This window comes from Cuculus canorus, chromosome 3 (genome assembly GCF_017976375.1).
Source record: "Cuculus canorus isolate bCucCan1 chromosome 3, bCucCan1.pri, whole genome shotgun sequence".
NCBI lineage: Eukaryota > Metazoa > Chordata > Aves > Cuculiformes > Cuculidae > Cuculus > Cuculus canorus.
The window spans coordinates 84,885,228-84,907,036 of NC_071403.1; the positions used below are offsets into that span (position 1 = coordinate 84,885,228).

At 39.0% G+C, this 21,809-nt stretch overlaps 1 protein-coding gene across 4 annotated transcripts; it reads left to right on the top strand.

Moving 5' to 3' along the window:
- The first annotated feature begins 560 nt into the window (after window positions 1-560).
- On the top strand, window positions 561-16,229 carry C1D (C1D nuclear receptor corepressor). 4 transcript variants are annotated; one of them, XM_054063294.1, is made up of 6 exons: window positions 561-645; window positions 7,685-7,742; window positions 9,736-9,882; window positions 11,224-11,290; window positions 11,754-11,809; window positions 14,561-16,107. In XM_054063294.1, exons 3-6 carry the CDS (start codon window positions 9,736-9,738, stop codon window positions 14,735-14,737), a joined length of 447 nt encoding a protein of 148 aa, XP_053919269.1. In that variant the 5' UTR covers window positions 561-645; window positions 7,685-7,742; the 3' UTR covers window positions 14,738-16,107. The 4 variants fall into 4 exon arrangements, with proteins under 4 accessions (XP_053919269.1, XP_053919271.1, XP_053919270.1 ...); XM_054063296.1 differs by lacking the exon at window positions 561-645 and adding an exon at window positions 1,145-2,639 and having other exon boundaries at window positions 14,561-16,113; XM_054063295.1 differs by lacking the exon at window positions 561-645 and adding an exon at window positions 5,192-5,283 and having other exon boundaries at window positions 14,561-16,113.
- The last annotated feature ends 5,580 nt before the right edge of the window (window positions 16,230-21,809 follow it).

The following is a 21,809-nucleotide window of genomic DNA, read 5'->3' on the forward strand; positions in this document are numbered from 1 at the left end:
TCTGGGGAGATCTTATAGCAACCTTCCAGGGCCTGAAGGGGCTACAAGAAAGCTGAGGTGGGTCTGTTTACAAAGGCTGGTGGTGACCGGAATAGGGGGAAGGGGCATAAACTGGAGAGGGATAGATGTAGACTAGACATAAGGAGGAATTTCTTCACCATGAGGGCACAGGTTGCCCAGGGAAGCTGTGGCTGCCCCATCCCTGGAGGGGTTCAAGACCAGGTTGGATGGGCCCTTGGTCAGCCTGGTCTGGTGGGAGGTGTCCCTGCCCATGGGAGGGGGTGGAACTGGATTGGCTTTAAGGTCCCTTCGAACCCAAACCATTCTGTGATTCTCTTTGCCGGCATGTTGGGGATCAGAGCTGCGCGGCTCCCACGCACACAACGCGCCTCTGGCATTCAAGGACCACTTCCCACTACTGCCCCAGCAAGCGTCGGGGACCTTTCAGGCGCACCGAGCACCACTTCGGCCGCTCGTGGGCGGATTCTCCTGCCCCCGCACCGGCGCCGCCACCCCGCCCGCACGTGGGCGGTGCGCGGTGTGCCCCACCCCGCCCAGCCCACGGAGGGAGGGGGAGGGCGCGCGTGTGGGCGTGGCCACGGCCGCGCCTGCGCCGGGGCGGCCCCGGCAGTGACGTCACCGCAGGTAAGAGCGCGTGGGGCTGCGCTAAGCGTCTTCCCTCCCCCCCAGATGGGTCCGTCCGCACTCTCCCCCCCGCGCACACGCCGGATAGTGCTGCTCGTGGGGGGTGGGGAATAGGTTCGCACGGTGTCAGGTCGGCCCGTCGGGCCTCAAAGAGAGGGGAGAGGGGAGCGCCGGGGGCTCTGGGGGTGTCCTGTCCCTGCAGGCTTCGGTCTGGTGGGAGGGGTGCAGAGCCCACAGGAGGTGGCGGAGGCGGGTTGGGTGCCAGTATCCCAGTTTGCCGTGTCTGTAGGGATCGATAATGTGTGCTGTCTTCCGCAAAGGTGTGTCAGGACAGGGGATTTTGGTTCTAAACTGCTGGGAAAGCCTCGGTTTGCACACGTGTCTCCTTCACCTGGTTTGCATGTGATCGAGGAACCGTGTGATGGAAGAAGAATCACAGAATCCCTAGGTTGGAAAAGACCTTTAGGATCATGAAGCCCAACCGTACCTGTCCGCTACTAAACCACATCCCTGAGCACCTCATCTACCTGTCTTTTAAATACATCGAGGAATGGGGACTCAGCTGCCTCCCTGGGCAGCCTGTGCCACTGCCTGATAACCCTTTCAGTGAAGAAACTTACTGATGTCCAGCCTGAACCTCCCCTGGCACAGCTTGAGATGGATGAAGTTGTGGATGGTCCATCCCTGGAGTTTCCCAAGGCCGGGTTGGATGAGGCTTTTAACAACATGGTCCAGAGGGGGGGTGTCCCTGTCCATGACAGGGGAGTTAGAGCTGAATGGTCTTTAAGGTCCCTTCCAATCCAAACCATTCTGTGATTCTGTGCATGTGGCCAAAGAGCTAAACTGGGCTCCCAGGGAAGCCGTATGTTAGTGTTAAAATGTCCAGGCTGTGCCATTGTCACTGTCCCACACATGTGGGTGCTCCTCCTTGACTTCCCATACCTGAGGGTCAAGTTGTGTGCAGTCCTGATTTTGTTAGTGGGCATAAGCACCATTTAATGCATGATGAGAATATGGACTGCAGGCTTTTCAGCTGGTAGCCTTCCTTGAGAATGGCTGCAGGTAGGCATGATTACTGTAGGCAGTAAATACATTACATTTCCTATTAAAAGTCAGTAAAATAGTGTTGCAACTTGGGGAGCCTTGGGAACTTGGTAATTGTGAGAAGAGCAGAGTTTTGAAAGAGAAGACACCATTTGCATGTGCAGGCCATGCACTCTTTTCCCTTGACAGAAGGGCAGGTGACACAAAGTACTTGAACTTAGTACTTTTAAGTAATAAAAGTAGATCTCGATAATCGAGTTCTCATGTTGCTGCAAAGGTGAAAATGGCCCTTTTCTTACACTTTGTCACAATATTGTGACTGCAAGTGTAGTTGCTGTTAGCAACTTATAGTAATAAGACTTTGATTTGCAAATTAAACTTTAGATTATGCTAATTAAAAAGTCTCATTTTGAGGACATACGAAAATGTAAATGAAATTGAAAGGTGTCTGGCACATTTTCTGGCTTCATAAATGTAATGCAGCACCAATCTAAAATACTTGGATATTGCTAATCCTGTGGCAGTATGACCCTTCCTAAAGAAATCAGAAACCACGTAACACAGGGGTACGCCTCAGAACACAAGAAACTTTAAAGTGCTTGTTGGAATTCTTATGCTTCCTGTCGGAAGTGTGGTGCAGAAATCACACAGATCTTTCTGATAAGTGCATTTCCCTTTAAGGTGGTTTAAGGTTTTTAGAGTCAATTCTTCATCTGTCCACAGTTGTTCTGCTTTTCATATGAAGTGCATAAATTTACTAAAGATGATTTGTTTTAATGCCAGCGGTAGAAAGTTGGGGGATGTGTTTGGAATGGGATGGTAAACTGGGAAAAAACATCAACTTCTTTAAATAAATAATGAGTGGACTGTAGTGGTACTGGTCACCACAGCTCCAGACAGATGTTCCAGAACCAGAGCTGTAAAAGGCAGCACAGAAAGAAGGAACAAAGGTAACTGACTGAGGGGTACAATGAGAGTGAATCTTGACATTGGTAATTTTAGAGATGATACTAAGGGGATGTGATAACAGACTATGAATGCTTTGAGGCTGCAGACTTCATTACCTTTGTCTGAGCTCGTTTTGTTTACTAGAACTATGTGCTTTTCTCCAATCTTCATTCAGGCTGGCTATAAGGCATTCTGCTGGGGCTCAGGATACACACCACATTTAGTTGCCTCTTCACAGAGGCAGTGTTTCCCCTGCATGCTGTTCTGAGTAAGCTCCATTTTCTCTTGTGCTGGGAAATTGCTCAGGTTCTTTTTCAGCTTCCTCTCTTCTCATAGATCTTTATTCTCCCTTCTATGTCTGGCTGTGGTTACCACCATGCCTTTTCTTCCTGTGCCAAGACAGAGTGCATCTCTGTTCTTTATCCTATAATTTTTTATTTAATCTATTGCAGTCCCTGTGAAAACTCCATGTCCTCACATGAGTTTTCCCTATTACACCCTCATCTCTGTGATTTTGCACATCCCTTTTCTTTGCTGATTGTAGTCAGCCTCCTTTTTGTCAGGTTAGCAGCTGTTAAATTCTATTTATGGGACAGATAGAAAGGATTTTCCCTGTTTTTCTCCTGCATCAATAAAATTGATGCTTAGAACACAACATCCCGTGGTTGCTGTGCAATATTCAACCAAAAAAATGGGTAAATATGCTTCTAGTAGTTAAACAGAGTCTCATTAACACAGACAAATAATGAACACCCAAAAATAGATAGGGGTCACTGTTGTAAACAGTAGAAGGAGGCACTGCATGAAGTGCAAATACAAGAAATTGAATTCTGATAGAAGGAAATATTTTTTCACACATTGTGGAACCTAATGGCTAAAGGAAGCAAAGGAAGGCAGTAGTTTAAAAGGATAAAAAATGTCCTTGACTTTAATTCTGGATTCTCATGGTGCTGATAATAGTGGGAAGTGGCAGCGTATTTTAGAAGAGGTAGTAAACTCCATGGTTTAGAGCATACATTAGCTGAAGACCGGAGGCAGGTTTTTTCCTGCTGCTCACTGCAAATATGGTAGAACAGAAGTATTCAATATTGACTGCTGTTTTGAACAAAACCCCACAGGAATACACAGATACTGAGTTTCATCTGCTCGGACGATGTGTAAACTCTTTTATGCAAGAGACTGTATTTTGCTGTACAAGCAGCTCTTGCTGGGTTTAGTGAAACCAAAAGTATATGTTTTAGAGACCGGTTTAGATGTACAAACTTACCGTCACTTTAAAGCTCCAATCTTGAACTGAGCTGTGCAAACATAGTCCGAGTGCAAGAGCTTTTATGAAAACCTCTCACTAAGACGTGTTCTGGACATGGCTAAAGAAAGCTGGTTTTATCATTGTACTTGCTGATGGGGGTACTGACAAGTTGGAGCTGAACAAGAGCCAGACTATGTTGGATTTGTTCAGAAGAGGAAATTACTATGTCATCAATCTGGGACAGCTGATTACACTGCACAGAGAACTAAAATGTTTTATGAATCTTGCAGATCAAGTTGAAAGTTTACGTCAAGGTTAGTTTGTATGGATATAGATGGGGCTGCAGTGAATATGGGTTGTTTAAGCCAAGCTGAGAGAGCTATTTTCTCATGTGATATCCACCATGAGCTGAAGTGTAAGTGAACCTCAAAGATAAGAATAAACCTTGCAAATCCTTTAGGGGCTGGAAAGACTTTATCTCAGTGGCAAGAGCCTGATGTCTGTGAGCTGTTTCGTAGGGTTCTTCTGTGTGTGTTGAGATGCTGACTGGAGCCTAGCTTTGAAGGCAGGGTTAAAAATGGTTGCTGAGCAGTTGTGCATTTGTAATATAGTCCAAGTTTTGCATTGGGAACTACATGGCTTGAGTCGGGGTATTTTTGAGGGGATCAAGATAAGCCTGGTGGTGTATACTTGGTATTTCATGGTAGACTTAATTACTTCTGCAAAGAAATTCTTTCTTGCAAACGAGACGGTGAGTTGGTGTTGCAAGAGTGACTGACTAATGGTACTAGATATGCTCTCCAGCTACCCCAAGCTGGCCTGAAAGGTAGCAAAACAGTTCTGTGGACATGATGACTAGCAGGCAACCAATTACTTATTATGCAGCAACAATGCTAAGGAGTGTCTGTCACAAATTAGAGACTGTCGTACGTGGAGCTTTGCAAACATGGAATAAAGCGTATGTCTCTGCCCAAAGAGGTTTGCGATCGAAGAACCTGGTTATGATCTCTGGTAGCTTTAAATATAAGGTGCTTGTTCCTTGTTGCTCTGTGTCCTACACCCACAGCAGTGAAGTACAGTGTTAGAGCAGAAGAGACTTATCTGCTGCACTTGCACATCAACTGCATTCGTTGCACATTCTGAGTCAGAACTCGCAAGGGGGAGGAGCTGATAGAGCTTTGTCATATTGATGTTGCTAATGCATTTGTTTTGAATTTGAGAGTATTTTTTATGTCCTGACCAAAAGGTTTTGAGTACGTTTTGTTTTTCTTTGTATAATGGTAAATATCCATGAAAAGAATGAAAATCTAATCTGATTTTTATTAGATAAATAATCTGAAAAAATAAAAGAGTTGAGCTCAGTATGAAGACAAGACCTTCTAGTGCATAAGGAATAGGTAAGAATTAGCGTGAAGTGTGAAATGAGTTGTAATGTTAACCAGAATGGAGGTACTAAATTACTTTTATGTTCCGTTTGCCTGTTACAAAATACTTCAAATACACCATTTTTATCCTGAACTTGGCAATTTTAATTCCAGTTGAAAAACATCTGCATGACACTTAACACTGAGCATTTTTTAATTCTGTCTTTTGGACTTTCCTATTGCCGCGTTGATATATGCTTGTAGCTTTCATTACTTTCACCATGCATCTTCAGCAAAATCTCTCAGAGGTAACCATAGCCTATTTAGAGTTTATATCTTTCAGTATCATAGATACAGTTTTGCTGTGGAGTAGGCAGAAAGGGGGGTTTGGTTTTGCTTTTTGAGTCAGCTGGCAATTACTTTCTAAGCCTTGTGTTAAAGCATCAGATGTACTCAAAGATTATTCATAAAAGCCATCTGCAAATTGTCTGCAGTTTTCCTTTTTTCTTTTCTTTTGCCAGTCATGTGTGCTTTTCTTGAAAGGAGACTGCAGAGTTCTCCTCTTCATTCTCCTGAAAGATAAATACAAAGATGGACGATTTTGCTAGTTGTTTTGTGCACAATCACCTGTATTTTGGTTTTATTTAAACTTCCTTAATACAGAACTTAACTCAGTTGGATCTTGATCAATAGCTGCATTAGCACTACAGCAAACTGCTTCCAATTGTTACTCATTTAGTCATTTTTATTGAGTCTGCAGAAGCTGACGTATTTTCCCTTGCTTTCTCCTTTTCATATTTATGTCTTTTCTGTGGTCCATAATGTCTGATATTCCCCTTCCTTCCGTTCTGCATATTGAGTGTATTACTTGCTCTGGTGTATACTTTATTGATTGGAGGGAAAACAAAGTGTTCCTTTTTTCCTAAGCAGAAGTTTATCTAAATGTAGTCATGTTTCTGAATAAATGAGAATTACCACCCGTGGAAACTCGTAAGACAATCTTTTTATCAGACTTCCATGCAATGGATAAGTTTTATCATGAAAATAGTTCACTTTTGTGATTTAAAGTCTTTTCCTTACTCAAATATTTTTGTCTTCTGCTGTTTTCCCCAAAAACTACAGGGCAGTTTTTGAGCTCAGGGTTAGAAAGGAAAGTTGTTTCTGGTAGATTAATGTTGTGAAGTCATACCACTTTTCTCATTGCTCTTTGTTTGCCTATGTGTCCTTAATCAAAGTAGGCCTTTTGAGTTTTATGGGTTGTGAACTTTCCTTTGCATTCTCAAAATTAAATGTCTAATAAAGTAGTATCATTGTGCACCCAGCCACAGATTATGTGTTCTGCATCGTGTGTCATTACTTGATAATGAAAATGCTGTCTTATCCGTATTTCCCTTGCACTTCCCCGTTACTGACATGTTTACCCAGCAAGTATTTCTGGAACTTCTCTTGTCTGAATATTTGTACTGTTCTTATTTTTTTAAAGCGGGATTTCTATGCCATATAAAATCTGGTTGAAAGTCAGCAAATTTAACAGAGAAAACCTGTGTAGTAAGCATCGGCTTCAGGAACTGGTTTCAATTTCTGCTTGTTCAAAATATATAAAGAAACACTTGTAAAACTTTGAGGAAAATCTTGTTTGTGGTTTCATAACTGAAACATAACTTGAGGTCTTTAGGTATGTTTGAAGTGTCACTGATGTGGTCTTAGTTCCTCCCATCCTTGGCTTTGTCAAGGAGTGCAGGTGTGACTGTGTGTTGATTTTGGCAGAAAGACTTTTGTGGAGTTTCTAGTGTACATGTTTTCTAATGTAGTGTAAGCTTGTTCTTGTTGGTTTAATGTTGTCAAAGCTATTTTAGGCTCTTGACTGCTGCCTTATTGTTGGTATGTGCCAATGCTGTAACATATTCTGCATAGAGCTCAGTAATGCTGAAACAACAGCCTATGGAAAAGAGAGAGGTCGCTATGCAGCAGGAGTTGGAACTTGTTAGTTCCTGTTGAAATGAACAGAAAACACAGGTTCAACAAATTCTTCCCTCTCCCTGAGCAGAAGGAGTGGACTTATCAGTGAAGGGTACAGTACACAGGCTGATGTGCAGCCTTGTACCGTTGAAGGCTGGAGCATTTTTCCCTTTCCTTGCTAAATGACAGTGTCAAGTAAATACTTGACAAGTATTTAAAAGGGCAAACTTAATTATTTCTGATTCATGAGGCAGCAATCGTAGAAAAATGTGTATCTGTTATCGTTCCTTCTGTCTTCCTATTACTTCTATCTCATTCTTTAGGTCTAGCTTGGGATGTTGGAAAGAATATAATAAATGCTCTAGCGACTGTTTATCCTTGCAACTGCTGTAAAACAGCTCAGGTTAGTTTTGATTGACGACACATCTCTGCTACAGTTGTTTGTCAGCGGTTTTTGTTTCTTTTTTCCCTGTAGTTGCTTGTGCTGGATGCCCCGATAGAGACAGAGAAGAGTTGGAATTCATTGGTCATCGGTATGTTCATGCATGTCCATCAAATTAAGACAATAGTAGATGAAATATTGTAGTGATGGTAAGCTCTGCAGATGATTGTTGGGTTGGATTACACCTCTCTTTTAGATGTGTAAATCTAGTAAATGTGTATTGACAGACACCTTCTTAACTGTATTAACAGCTGTGAAAATCCAGTTTGCTCTGTAGCTTTGAGTATTTTCATGCTGTATTATATCACTGAATGTTAACAACAAACATTGTTTCTGGACTCTTTTCATCAACCTAAGAAGAGTGATTTTATTGCAGGTGGCCAGGACAGAACGAAACACTAACAACACTGAATGGCAGAAATAATTGTATTGGTATTTTGCCTTTCTGTGGGCAACACCTTCTGGGTCAAGCTCAGCTTCCTTCCTTAGGTCCGCTGCAGCTGACTGGAACAATATTTACATATGAGCATTACATGCTGGGGTGGAGACGGGACCTTCAGCGTGTCATTGTTAGCATTGCGATTCTATACTTGATCTCAAAAACAGCTCTCACCGGGATGAAAAGTCATACAGCTGAGTAGGATTATAATTCGAAACTATACAAACAACAGCCGTGAAAGTGGGCTTGTTAACTGGCTGATCGTATTTCTGGAGTCACACTGGTGCGGTTAAAACTAGACTTGCAGACAAGCTTGAGTAGCTCCGCACTGTTTTTCCTCCCAATCTTCCTCCTGTTTGACCTCCAGGAGACAGCGTAAATAAAGAGGAACCCATCTCACACATACCATGCTCTTGGCAGGAAAGGGAAAGATCAAATCTTTATCTAAAACAAACTCCAGTGAACTGACTGTTTGCTGTTTCCTTGCTGTTTCCTGACTGTTTGCTGAAGCGACAGCTGTTTGCTGTTTCCTTGCTGTTTGCACTGGCTGTGTGGCTTGGTGTTCAGAGATGAAATCTTCAAAGTGCAGTGTCTCCAACTTATGGTCCTGCCCTCTGAACTTTGTGCCTGGGTAGTGGGATTATCACACTGACCCCAAGTAGGAAGGACTGCAGTGATCCGGGTGCTCCCCCTGTTCTTGAAGCAGCTCACCAAATGGTCAGGAAAATTACATGTTTCTTCTCTTCTTTCCTTGACATTCAAAAAAATTGTTGCTCAGTCAGTTAAAGTTGTAGAAAGTGACATAGCTCTAAGTGACATTAACTCCCCGTGTGATTTAGAATTTGTGAGGAATTAAAGATATCAGTTGTAAGCCAGCAGCCAGATGGTTTGGGAGTAGCCACGCCATGTTCCTGTGATTGTTGGGAACAAAAAAGGAGTGCTTTGGGATTTTTCACATCTTTGCTTATCTCTCAGTTGCTGTGCATAGATGCATCTACAAGATTTCCAGAGTATTCTGAAATCCCAAAATCTACTCAGCTTTGGTACTGTTCAAGTTATATCACAGATTACAATACCCCATAGAGAATTCAAAAAACTGGATACTGGGTTCAGAAGAAGAATTTCTTGGACCAACTCCTGAATTTAGCATTGGGAGATGTAACTGACCCTGACATAACTGGTGCTGCATAACTGCTTTAAAGCTGAAGTAATGTCTGTTCCTAAGACAGGCTGAAGCCATATCCTGTCTTTTTGGTTTGGCTTCTTAGGGTTTTTTTACTGTCCTGCCTGATGCTTGGTGTAGCTGCTTATATACTGTGATTTATAGAGCACTTCCTTGAAACAAGCAAATAATTTCTTCTATCACAAGCCATAAAAGCTAAATACTGGTTTGTGACTGTTACAATATACTGTGGTCATATAATTTGTAATGCTTCTCCATGCCATTTTGCACAGCAGTTCGGAGATATCCCTGAAATTATAGGACCTTTAATGGTGTCACTATTGACGTTACCTGGTAGAGCTCTTCAGAAGTAGGCATTTCGTATAACATTTAATGAATGAATGCTTTATATTGTAAAATACAATCTTTTGATTCTGTAGGGACTTATTGAAAAGGATTCTTAGTTTTGTTTCATCTTTCCAGATGGAAATGTCAGAAGATGATAGTAATATGGAAGAATACCCCACTGAAATTCATGATTATCTTGCAGCATTTGAAAAATCTCTTGGTTCTGTAGATGAGATGCTGAAAACAATGATGTCAGTTTCCAGGAGTGAGCTTCTCCAAAAGGTAATCAATCTTCCTTTTGACAACCTTTTTGTTATTAATACAAGAATACCTGGGAACTCAAATTGAAATAAAAGGATCTGTTGGGGTAGCCACTGCGCAGAGAAATAACAAATACGACACTTCCTACCTTTGACACCTAATATTTGAAATTCTTACATTTCTACGATATCCAGGTGGTCTTACAAACTAAATGATGAAATAAATGCTCTTCCAAGCTGAAAAGTGATGATCCTATCAGTGAGTCATTTAGGTAGAAGGCATTCTAGCTTTTTCTTGACCTTTCTTTAAGTGCATGCTGAGTGCACTTTCTTAAGGGAGAGGTCATTCACATTTTTGTCTGAGACCTTTTCACAACAAACTTAATGGAACTTGGTATAACCAGAAGGATGTAAAGGTGAATTGACAGCAGTGAGAATTGATCTGATTGTAGAAGTCTAGACTTGCAGAACCTGCTGCTTGAAAAACTGAGCTGTCTCCTCTAGCTATGTTATAAGCACAAGTTTGTAAAATGTGGGGTTTTTTTTTCCTGGGCATAAAGACAGGGCAAGATACAGCCTGAAGACTTTATACAAGTCTCTCTGTCTTTTAACATTTAAAGCCTAACATGTAATTTCTTTCTTTAGGGCAAGAAAAAGCCAGCACATGAGGAAACTTCTTTATTCTCTGAGGATTTCTAACACAAATAAATTATGAAGAAAACAGTCTTGACAACACTGATCTTTTGACAGTATCCATGTTAGAACTAGCGAGCTGTACAATGATGTTATCAGAGTTTCTGGAAATCCTAAAGGACAAAAAAAATAAATTGACTTTGACAGTCACGGAAAAAAACCCTCTCATTACCTTTGTTCTTCTTCTGCTTTACAGCCCTAAGTATTCCAGCATGTATTGGACACACAGTCTACCATATGAGAGTTAATATTCATTGATTGTCTGTAGCGTACTACATTCACATTCAGTCTTCAGCAGTCTTAAGGCCTTTTTGTTTTTTTTTTTAATTCCATAGACAGCAAAAGCTATTTTAAATTAAGTTTTTGTGGAAAAACAGGGACTTCTGACAATGGGAACAATAGTCTAGGAGTTTATTCTGCTTTTGGCCAAGTGGGACTCTGGCATTTAATATCAGACTGGGAAAATGACATGAATGCTTGCAGAGGAGAGAATGGCTCTGCGGTGGCATGGAAATAGGAGTAGATATGGTCCCTGTGAACTTGTGGTGCACATGTGCTCATTCAGTGTGTGTTATTTTACAAATGCATTCACGGTTACAAAATGTGCACGTTACTAAAATCTGCACATCTTGCTTAAAAGTGTGCAAATGTGGTGTTTTTTTCATTCTAGTTAGATCCTCTTGAGCAAGCAAAGCTGGATTTGGTTTCGGTGTACACATTAAATTCAATGTTCTGGGGTAAGTAGGAGGAAAAACTAGTATTTATAATTGCCATTTCAACACCTTCTAGACAGCTACAAACATTAAATAATCACATTTCATAGCCAAATAATTAGAAACTTGCAATTACCCAAATTATTGCCACCCGTAAGGTAAATGATGTTGAACCTCCAAAAATTGGTATGTACAAAAGCTGACTTTGTACATACATGAGGGTGTTTGTTTCTGGTTTTTTTTTTGTGGCAATCTTTTCTGTCCTTTTAAGGACAGAAAGTTTTAACCACATCAGATTTTTTTTTTTTTTTTGGGCTGCATATTTGATCATAATAGTTTGTCAGATACTTAACACGACACAATTAACTCCAACTCTTAGTAATGGTTTTATATGGAAACTGCAGTTTTCCCATGTGACTGATTGACTGGATCCCCAGCCATGACAGCCTGCAGTTTCAAAGATAACCATGTTCTTTTTTCCTTGTAGTGTATTTGGCTACTCAGGGAATCAACCCAAAGGAACATCCAGTGAAACAAGAACTGGTAAGATTCTTACACTGCATGCACTGTAATATCTTACTTGCCCAGTTAAGTCATATAGAAGTTAAAAGATGATATGTTTAAAATTGATATGTTGCCATGATAGCACCCATATGCTACAGGGTGTTATATAACTGTTCATATGCCCTTCTGGGACCTCTAAATTAAGAGAGTCATATTTTTAGTTCCAAACAGGTTAAAGCAAAGTTATAGAGTCTGCAGAAATTAGAAAAGAACTAGAAGATGAATGGTGTCATGTTATCTTTTCTTTCCTCCACCTTTGTCTGAGAACTGGATTCTGAACAGAGCAGCTTTTCACTTGTTACTGTTAAATGGAAAAATGTTACATGTCTGATAATAATTTATAACTTCCAGTATGGCATTTTTTTTCTTACAAATACTTGGAATCATGTTAATCTCTGAGGCTGCCTTTTCTTACTTTTGTATGACTCTTAAAAGTATAGTGTGGTTGATTTACTAGCAAAGACGGGAAAGAGCCCCCCTCCGCCTTCCGAGTCCTCCATTAATTCATTTTCTCAGCAGTAAAGAATCCAGTTCAGCAACAAAGCTAAAAGCTTTTTTGGCACCAGTTGTATGTGTATTGTCCAGTAATTCTGCATTAGTGACATATTTACAACCTATAATAAATCTTTCAGGTTTGTCTTTCTACTCCATTTAGATGCATGACTACAGTATAGAAGGCCAGCTATCTTGAAAATCCTGCTGACTTAAAAAATCAAATCATTTAGCCTGAAGAAAAAACAAAAATCAAACCTTATAGCTACCCATTTTAATTCCTGTATAAATAAAATTATTAAATCTAGGCAATTGTAAAATTCTTAGCTTAAATGTAATTCTTACATAACCAGTGGAACGGAAGATAGAACTGAAGGAATATGGATAGCTACCCTGGGTAACAAGAATGCTTCTATTTTTAATATCGAGAGGTTTTCAGTAGTCTAGACTATATCATATTAAAAAATGAATCAGTTAATACTTTATCTTTCAGTCAGTTTCTTGTTCTTTCTCTATTATATAGCGTCTGAATATTGTGTTGATTTAGCGATACTAAAAAATAAATTTTATCTCTTCTGCTGTGGATGTTTTATGCTGGTATTTTACTTTACAATTGCCAGTCATTTTAACTCTGAAGAATGAGTGAATTATTGTTTGCTAGATTCTTATCCAGTTTTCTTCCTTTTACAAATACCAAGGTGAATGAATGCACATTCCTTCTTTCCAAGAGCATTGTGATGTTCTTAGTCATGTGGAAAGGGGATAAGGAAAAGACTTTGTCACAATTGTTTTGTTTTTTCAGAATTGCTGTCCTTGTGAACTCCAGGGAACATACAGGGATTCAAACTGTATTAATAAAACTCACATTCGTGCTATCAGAGTTCATTTCTTTTGTGACATTGACATTTGTCAGCTCCATTTTACCATGTTGGTACATGTAGGTTTGCCATATGTTCTCAATAGCTATCTTGGTCACCAGAGAAATATTACAGTCTATCATGATTTCAGACCTCATAAAGCTCTCCTCATTAAAGCTATGTTTTTGATACAGAAAGAGCGGCCAACTTTGTGACACATCAGTTGCTTATAATGGTCACTGAAGAACTGAAAATCAATTCTGTAGTGTAGGTCTCATAACTTTTGTTCCGCATTCAAAACGCTGTCAATGGCTATGTGAGAAATATGTGGGTTACGTGATACCAGCATTTATTTAGTTAGCAGTATCCATAAATGTTCTGTTAATCCACATTTCTAATTACAGTAACACCTAAAGCCCCTAGAGTTGAGGGCTATATTAGACTAAATATGTAGACATGAAATCTGTGTATGTATTCTATGTATTTTACAGGTTTACTGTAACTGTCCTGTCTAGTCAGTGAAGAGAAGCAGGCACTCAGCAGAGGGTGGTTCCCATCATAGAGGAGTTTAGTTACCTTCTCTTTTCTTTATTGATTTCAGAAGTAGAGGAGGATGAGTTGGCACATAAATGAGATTGTTCAGCTGGGAGGGCGTACTTAGGTGGGGCTGAATCCAAGCCATGCTTTGTTCAAAAAAAGCTACAGACACCAAGTGACTATGGTAGGCTAAGAAAATATCCCCTTGCTTTATGGAATCGTAGTGGAAACAGGCTTTTTTTTTGTTATTGATAAAGACTTCTGGTACAGCTGGAAATTCGTCAGGCTGCCTTTGTGACGGTTTCAGGATCTTAACCACAAGACTTCTGTGTAGTTGCACGTGTAGAGCTTGTAACGTCTTTGATTTTGTATAAGATGCTTTTTGGCTTTGCTAGGATGTGTTGAATTTTCCTTTTTGACAGTATAATTCACATATAAATATGTCAAATATCGAAATATTATTTTACCATCCCTATGTAGGCCAAACTACAAACCAAATTCAGTATTTTGTTTTCTAACTTTGCTTGCAAGAGCAATTCTTGTCTCACTGTAAATTAGATGCAGAGTCTTCATCTCTGTAGGGCTTCATGTTCTTATGATGGTGGATGTTATACAAATATTAGTATGGTAGGTACCTGTGATGGAAAATGTGCAAAAGGGGAAGCCTTGAGTTTGCGAAGAGCCTGGTATATATATTTAAATGATGCTATTTTCTAGGTATTACAGTTATAGGTATGTACAGTGTGGAGAGCTTCTACTAATTGATTTTATGTTATGAGTGATCTTGGGAGAACAGTTTGAAATACAGTTTACATTCTTTGAGTTATTTTTTTTTTTCCCTTAGGAGAGAATAAGAACATACATGAACAAGGTCAAAGAAATAGCAGACAAGAAAAAAGCATCCAAACTTGATAAAGGAGCTGCTTCTAGATTTGTGAGAAATGCACTCTGGGAGCCAAAGGATGAAAGTGAACATACCTCCAAAACTCCTGCTAGAGGAAAAAAAAGAAAGATGGACTAAATCTTTGTTTGCCGTTATATAAACTAGAGACACCTAGAACTTATTTCAAAATGTATTCTGCATCTTGCAGAGGTGTTGTAGAGCAACATCTTGATTAAGTTATACTTGAGAATTTTGCAAGGCTTTATGTTGTTGAGAAACACTTCTTACTAAGGTAATCACATTGTATGTGTATCTGAAAGTGCCATTTGATGTAAGAGAGGTAACATGTCATTATTCAAATGGCCTGACATACACTTGCTGGTAATAGATGCTAGTGATGTTTTGCTCGTAATGCCTAAGAATTCTTTTTTTTTTTTACTATTGAGTGATTGATGCTTTTTTATATGTTCACAATCTGAATATTAAAAAGTCTCAAACAATGCTGTCTAGTCTGTGGTCTTTATACAAGAGCTATATTTACTTTCTCATTACATCGCTATGTGAATACTGTATTTGTAGAATTTTGTAAGGTTTATTCACTGTGTTAAACTGTTTCCTTTTCAGCTTCTGAACTTGAATGCATGCCATCTTCCCTTACTTCTTTTGCCTCGGAGAAAACCGAGCTTCAAGGGCCACAAGTAACAGTGTGGGTTCCACTAAACCACTGTGTCTAGTCAATGGAAAAATATATATCCTATATATATGTAGGGCCCGAGAAAAGGATGAGGCTGCGAACAGCTATTGGGAAGCAGCATGTGCGGGGCCTTGATTGAAATTTTGGCTGTAGCGCTCATCTCTTAATACTGATTCTGTGAGAGAGAGAGATGTGCTCTGAAGTGGTAGGACTGTGGTCATCTATTGCTATTCCTCAAGTTTCATTGGGGAAAGCATTCTCTGGTGCAGTAAGAACTACCCCGTCTTGCAAATATTCTGTTTTCCTTAAAATGTGAAGCTTAGCCATTTAAAAGAGGAGGGGTGTCAGTTTCTTCGGAAGAACCTTGCTAGTTCATTTTTCAATACACTGCAAAGCAGAAGTCAACTATCTGCTCAAAAGCTATTTAACAATTAGCAGTAACCTAACTACTTATAAACAACTTATTTCACCAAAATGCAATTTAGGTAGCAGTGTACAAAACTGGTCAGAAATAGTGTAAAAGACCACATGATAAGAACAAATTAATCCAGTATACCTGTAGTACTGCAAGTTGAATAATGTACAGTGGATGGTGACTGTCCTTGTACTGTTGTACTGCACCGTGCAATGCAAAATATGCTATAAATTGAATTGGGTGCTAAAATGAAGATTCTCTTGTCATTGACTACCTAAATATATATATTTCAAAGTAAAAGTTCAATAAATTGACAAGTTGCATATCTCTAGTAACTACTGGTATGAATTTACAGTTTTGTTTATGATAAACTCTTTGAATAAAAACAACAATTCCTTCAATCCAATTTACAAGAGAACTTGCTTGTATAGTTCATGTAGGTACCGAACTTTGCTGTCTGAAATCTAGAAGGCTGCTTTTGTGAGAATGCATGTCAAAAAGGCCCATAAACATTTGGCGGTTGAAAGCTAAAATGAGAATGCTTTATTTCTACAGGTTAATGCTATGGTTATTGCAAACCAAGAGTTGTTGGAGTCTGGAGTCTTTTTTCTTTCTTTTTTTTTTTTTGTGCAATTAAGGTTAAAAATGCATAAGACCCAAAGTGCGTTCTTGACCAAAGGCAGACAGCAATACTTGTGTAAAGCAGTTCTTTGCTTGACGTGCTCAGTAGGTTTGGACAGAGTTTATTTGGAAATCTGTCTGTTGTGTACCCCTGTCTCAACCTGATACTGCAAATGACAGTTGTAGACTATTATAAAATGTTAATCTCAAACTTCAATTTAAAAAAACAAAAAAAGCCAGGTGTCCTATGAAGTAATTGGGAAGACAACAGGATAGAAGTGGTTTGAAGTGGCACAAGCCAGAGGCACTTTAATGTAGAGATTTTCTGGGAGATAATGTCTTATTCTTTGAGAGTCATTGTCTTGAGGAAATTAGTAGCTCAGCTTATATTTACGAACAGTGCTGTTAGTTGAAAGGGAATTGAAGGACATTTCCATTACATGATTTTCCTCTTAGGCTTCAATTATAGCTTTTTGTTTTAAAAGGGTAATTTCTGAAAAGGATCATAATTCATTGCCCAGTAAAGTACACAGGTTTCATTGGTAAATGTTTAAACAAGAATAATGTAAGGCTATTAGCTAAGACTCACTGAGGTGGAAGTCCATCTGGTATAATTAAGTATATACAGGTATTTGGCATTTGTAATGGGGCAGTTTAAATAGATGTAAGAAATGCAGCTTTGTAAACTCTTTTTTTAAAGTTTGTGTCATTAAGTATGGCTGTTCACAGCCTGGATTTGTAGCTTTTCTAACACAAAATTAAAAAACCCAGGCAAAGTGTTAATCATAGGCTTGTTATTCACTAACCGCTCTATGAGAAAGAGGCTTGAAATACATGATCATGAATGCTGAGGGTTTTTTATATCACTGAAGTGCTCTTGGAACACTGGGATTTCAGGATACGTATTTAACTTCACTGAGGTGTCAAATATGAAGTGGCTTGATTGAACATTGTTTGTGAACGTTCTTTCCTGGAAAAGCGACGTGAATACTGGAATAAAAAAATAACAGCTTTCCTACTTCAAAATAGGAGGCCGGCAAGAAGAACATTTATTACAGGGGCTGTATGCATAAACCCGTATGAGCCATAGTTTGTAGAATGGTTCTACAGGACCTGAAAGGGAACGAAAACATCTGGCAGACTTCTAGTCTCATTGCTCTGTGTGCTGAATATGGTGCAGAAATACCAATTCTGCATTAGTTAATTGCAATGTAGTGCAAGGAGTTGCTTATTATAATAGCAAAAGCTATTAGTATCAGTGAATTAAAGTATTGATGAACTTAAGATATTTAAAAAGAACATCGAGGTGTGTGTGATGCCTCCCTCTTGATTTTGCAATAAATATATTACAGGTTATTTAATATTAGTTGGACATTCATGCTAAGAGAAGCACCAACAAAATCACTGTTCCTGAGAATGTTTTTAACTAATGCAATGACAAAATCAGGTAAAATTAAGTTATGGTAGAAATATATATGTAATTGGACTGGCTAAAGGTTAATCGATGCCAAACTAGTGTGTTTTGTGTTTGGGTTATTAAGTTAAAAGTGAAAATAGTGTTTATTTTGTTAAAGATTCTGTTTTGATACCTGTGTTACTTGTTTTTGGAACATTTTGTACTTTCTAGTCTTTGCACTGAGGGAATGATCAGGTTGGTGAGAGCATGTGAAGTCATCGGCTATGACTGGAATCTGATATGAGATTGCATGGGGAATTTTCCAAGCTTACAAAAAAAACCAAAACAAAATTTCAGAAGAGAAATGGAAACACAACTCAAGATTTTAAGCCCCACCAGTGTTAGTGTTAAGTAGCCACATTAAAATAACAAACAGCACATAGCAGCACGGGGAAGCTCCGTTTTTGGCAAAATTTGGACATCATAGTATAGTAGAGACTTAACTTATTGACTTTAAGGTCAATGAGAGACTTTCCACTTGGTCCTCAAGGACTTTGGTCCCTGAATTATTGTGGCTTCATTGAATTGCTACGGTTGAAAAGCAAATTATTCAGTTATCAAATCAATGGCTCAGAACTTTGTAGTAGATGTCTGGCAGGCTACTTGGTGTTTTTCAGTCAGTGAATTATCTTCTCGTTAGATACATATTTAAATGTCTAATGAAATATTTCCTCACCACATACCTGCTTTTCTCCAAAAAATACTGCAGGGAGAAAACTCCATGTCATCAGCTGTGCCAGCTATGTAAAGAGGTTTTTGTCATAATAAAATGGGCATCTTTTACCCGAGACACTACATCTTTTCCCAGCTGTGTAAAGTTTCTGAGGTCTACTCCTAGAAACCCTCTTTCTCTGACAGAGAGGTTACTGTGGCTGGAAGAAAGGAGAAATCTTATGAGAACTTAAATTCACACTCTTACAAATGCTAGCCAAGAGCTGGGAAGTCAACACATCACTGGTGCTCATTTCTACTCCTTCACTATTTTTATTACTGGGGAACTGTGTCCTCAAGTACAGATGTTTTATTAAGTCATCTTATTTTTTCCTCACCTTGAAAATCAATACTAGCATGAAGCCTTGTCAAAAAGTATTAATGTTGCAGTTTGATTGGAAATCCTCTCAAAACATAGTTATCTGGAATGATAAAAGTAAGAATTTTCTTGGATTTAAGAGGGTAGGTCAAAATTCACTTTTTAACTGTGGGGCTGGGACCATTACAAATACAATGGGAGATCCTGGTTTCAATAGTAAATGGAAGTACTTTGGCCAGGGATTGAGGACAACCTTGTTCTGCAGCCCCAGAAGAAGAGACCTTGGTTACCTGTATTAAGGCTGCTCTCCGCTATTGGGCACAGAAAGGCTTTGGGGAGCTGTGAACAGCAACCTCCAATCTGTAACTAGAAACATGGGTGGATGTATATTGGAGTAAGTGGCATTCTGTGGTAAAGGGTTCCTCTGGCAAGATCTCACTGAATTTTTGACTCAATTAATGCAGGTTATTTTCTACTGAAAGCAACTGCAAAACCCTCTTACACCTAGAAAAAAGCTTTCCTCTATTTAACAGTGCTACAAGCTGTGCCAAGTTATCTATTAAAAAAATGAAAAACTTGATTGGAATGTCATTTCTTTCATCCATCAGACATCCTGGCTAGTAATGTATAGCTGCTTTAAAGTGTAACAGAACATTAGCAAACTATTTTTAGTGCAAATCAGAAGCTAGAAAAAAGTTAATTTCAGATAAACATGCAAATCAGAACGTAATTGGAAAAAACGAACATCACGTTTTGCAGAGGTGTTCTTCTCCAAAAGAGTAAATCTGACAAACTTCAAGCCAATGAAGCTTTCCGACTTAGAGGCCCAAAATAATTGAAACTAGTTGCATCCCAAATGTGGGCAGGTCATTCCTTTGTCATAAATGGAGATGTAAAAATGCCAAAACAGGGCATTAGCTAAAAAGACTATGTATGCTTCTTAGAAGTTTACTTGCCAGTGATAAAAAACATATTAAGCTACAGCAGTTTAGGGGGGATAATACAGAAAGTAAATAATGCAATTTGTCATTTTAGAATCATATGTGACGTGTTATGAAAGAATGTATGACAGTGTAATTTTGCTGATTTGCTTTGAGTGATATTTGATATTCCTTGCAGAGACTTCCAGAAAGTCCACATGAATGCTCTTGTTATGCAGATTACTCTCAGCATCCTTAGTTTTAGTGGTAAGTTTGGGTTCCCCCCCACCCCTTCAATTTCTGCTTTCCAATATGATGCACCTGAAATATTTTAGCAATAGAACTAACAGTTTGCCTTTTTTAATGACTTTTAACCTTCCATGAAGAGTAAAATTATAGATCTATGGAATACTCAGTGCTGGTGATCTAAGAAGCAGACCTTGAATTGCTCAGTTTTCATCAGCTGTACCAAAGGGAAAAGAGCAAAATCTTGTTTTTACTACTAAGCTGAGTGAATATGGCATGGAAATCTTGTAATGGCAAGGTATCAATTTTGTATAGTGATATATTTCAGAGGGGATACTAAATTTGACTGTGAATAAAAAGCTTTATAAATGGAACATTTAAGAGGCTATCTTTTACTTTTCAGTGTATGGTTGCCTTGACATGCATCATTTCAATTTGGCAGCCCCAGCAAATGGATGGAAGCAATTCAGTATGATAATTCAGTACTGCCAAGAGGCTTCTTCTCAGTCTAGTGTGGACACAGTCCACGGACAAATTTAAAGCCTATATTAAGTGAGATGAAATGGGTCTAATTCAGCACTATGTTCTTCCAGCTTTACATCAAGACGATCTTGATATCAAAGGTACCTAGACAGGATATCCAGAATAAAAGAACAACAAGATAATTTTCAAGCTAAGGATCGCCTCAAATTCATGGTGATTTATCTTGCACAGCAATGATCCAGAATAGGCAGTAGTCATTCTAGGGGCAAATTCTTAACTGCTGTTTACCAGCAGAGCCTGTTAAAGTAAATGAAGAGCCACTGAGTTATGCACATTAAAAGTTGTATGAGAAAGCTGTAGTCTTTGATATTCTTTCATTCAATGCGAATTCTCATTTTTATGAATATGTTGTGGTCTTTGTTTCTTAGTATGTTTATTTTTTAATTTGTCACTTGAGTGGGTTTTGACCTTACGGGAAGAAATTAGCCATTGCTTAAAGCCACGAAGTTGCTGTCCCCATTGAGACAAAGGTGAGAAGGAGAGTTGCCTAGTAACCAACACTGTCAAGTTGGATGGCATAAACAGTATTTTTAATTTATTGCCCTGGGCTGACAAACCTACTCCCAAACTCACACACAAGACAAAACGTGTTTTCTCCTGCAAAGTTTCCATGGAGAGAGCGTTTCCCCAAGGCAGTTAATCTCATGAGGTGCTGTCTGTGTATGTACACATTACACATCCACCTGCATGTTGTCTGTCTTCTGAGTGGCAGTAAGTTCTTTCAGTGTGTAACAGAATACAAAGTGCATATTAGTGAAACGCTATTGTTGGAGACTGTGTATAACATCACAAACTAAATTCCCTATTGCTTTAAGTCACTTTAACTCTTAATTTTGTTAGGGCCACTGTAATAAAAACCCAGATATAAATAAAGAACCAAGGACTTGGCTTTATGTAGGTATGAATGTCTTTATGTGACAACAAGAACACTAAAAATCTAGCTGATCCTAAGTCACTGACTTCCAGTGAAATTTACTTGTCTGTTAAAGTCCACTTCCTCGATGCTTTGACAGTGTTTGTTAAACCTTTTATTGTTAAAGCCTTTTGTTGTTAAAACCTTTTATTGTTAAACCTTGCTTACCTTTTATTATATACAGGGTTTACCACTAATACTTCCACACAATGCCTCAGCTTGTTATGGTAATGTTCTGTTCCCAGATGTTTATAATCTTGCCAGCTTTTAACTACTTGCAATGGATTTTTAAATGTTTGGTCTTTGCTGTGGCTGATTTGGTTTTTTAATATGTTCCCCGCCCTCCCTCCCCTGAACAGCTGAGCAGTTAAT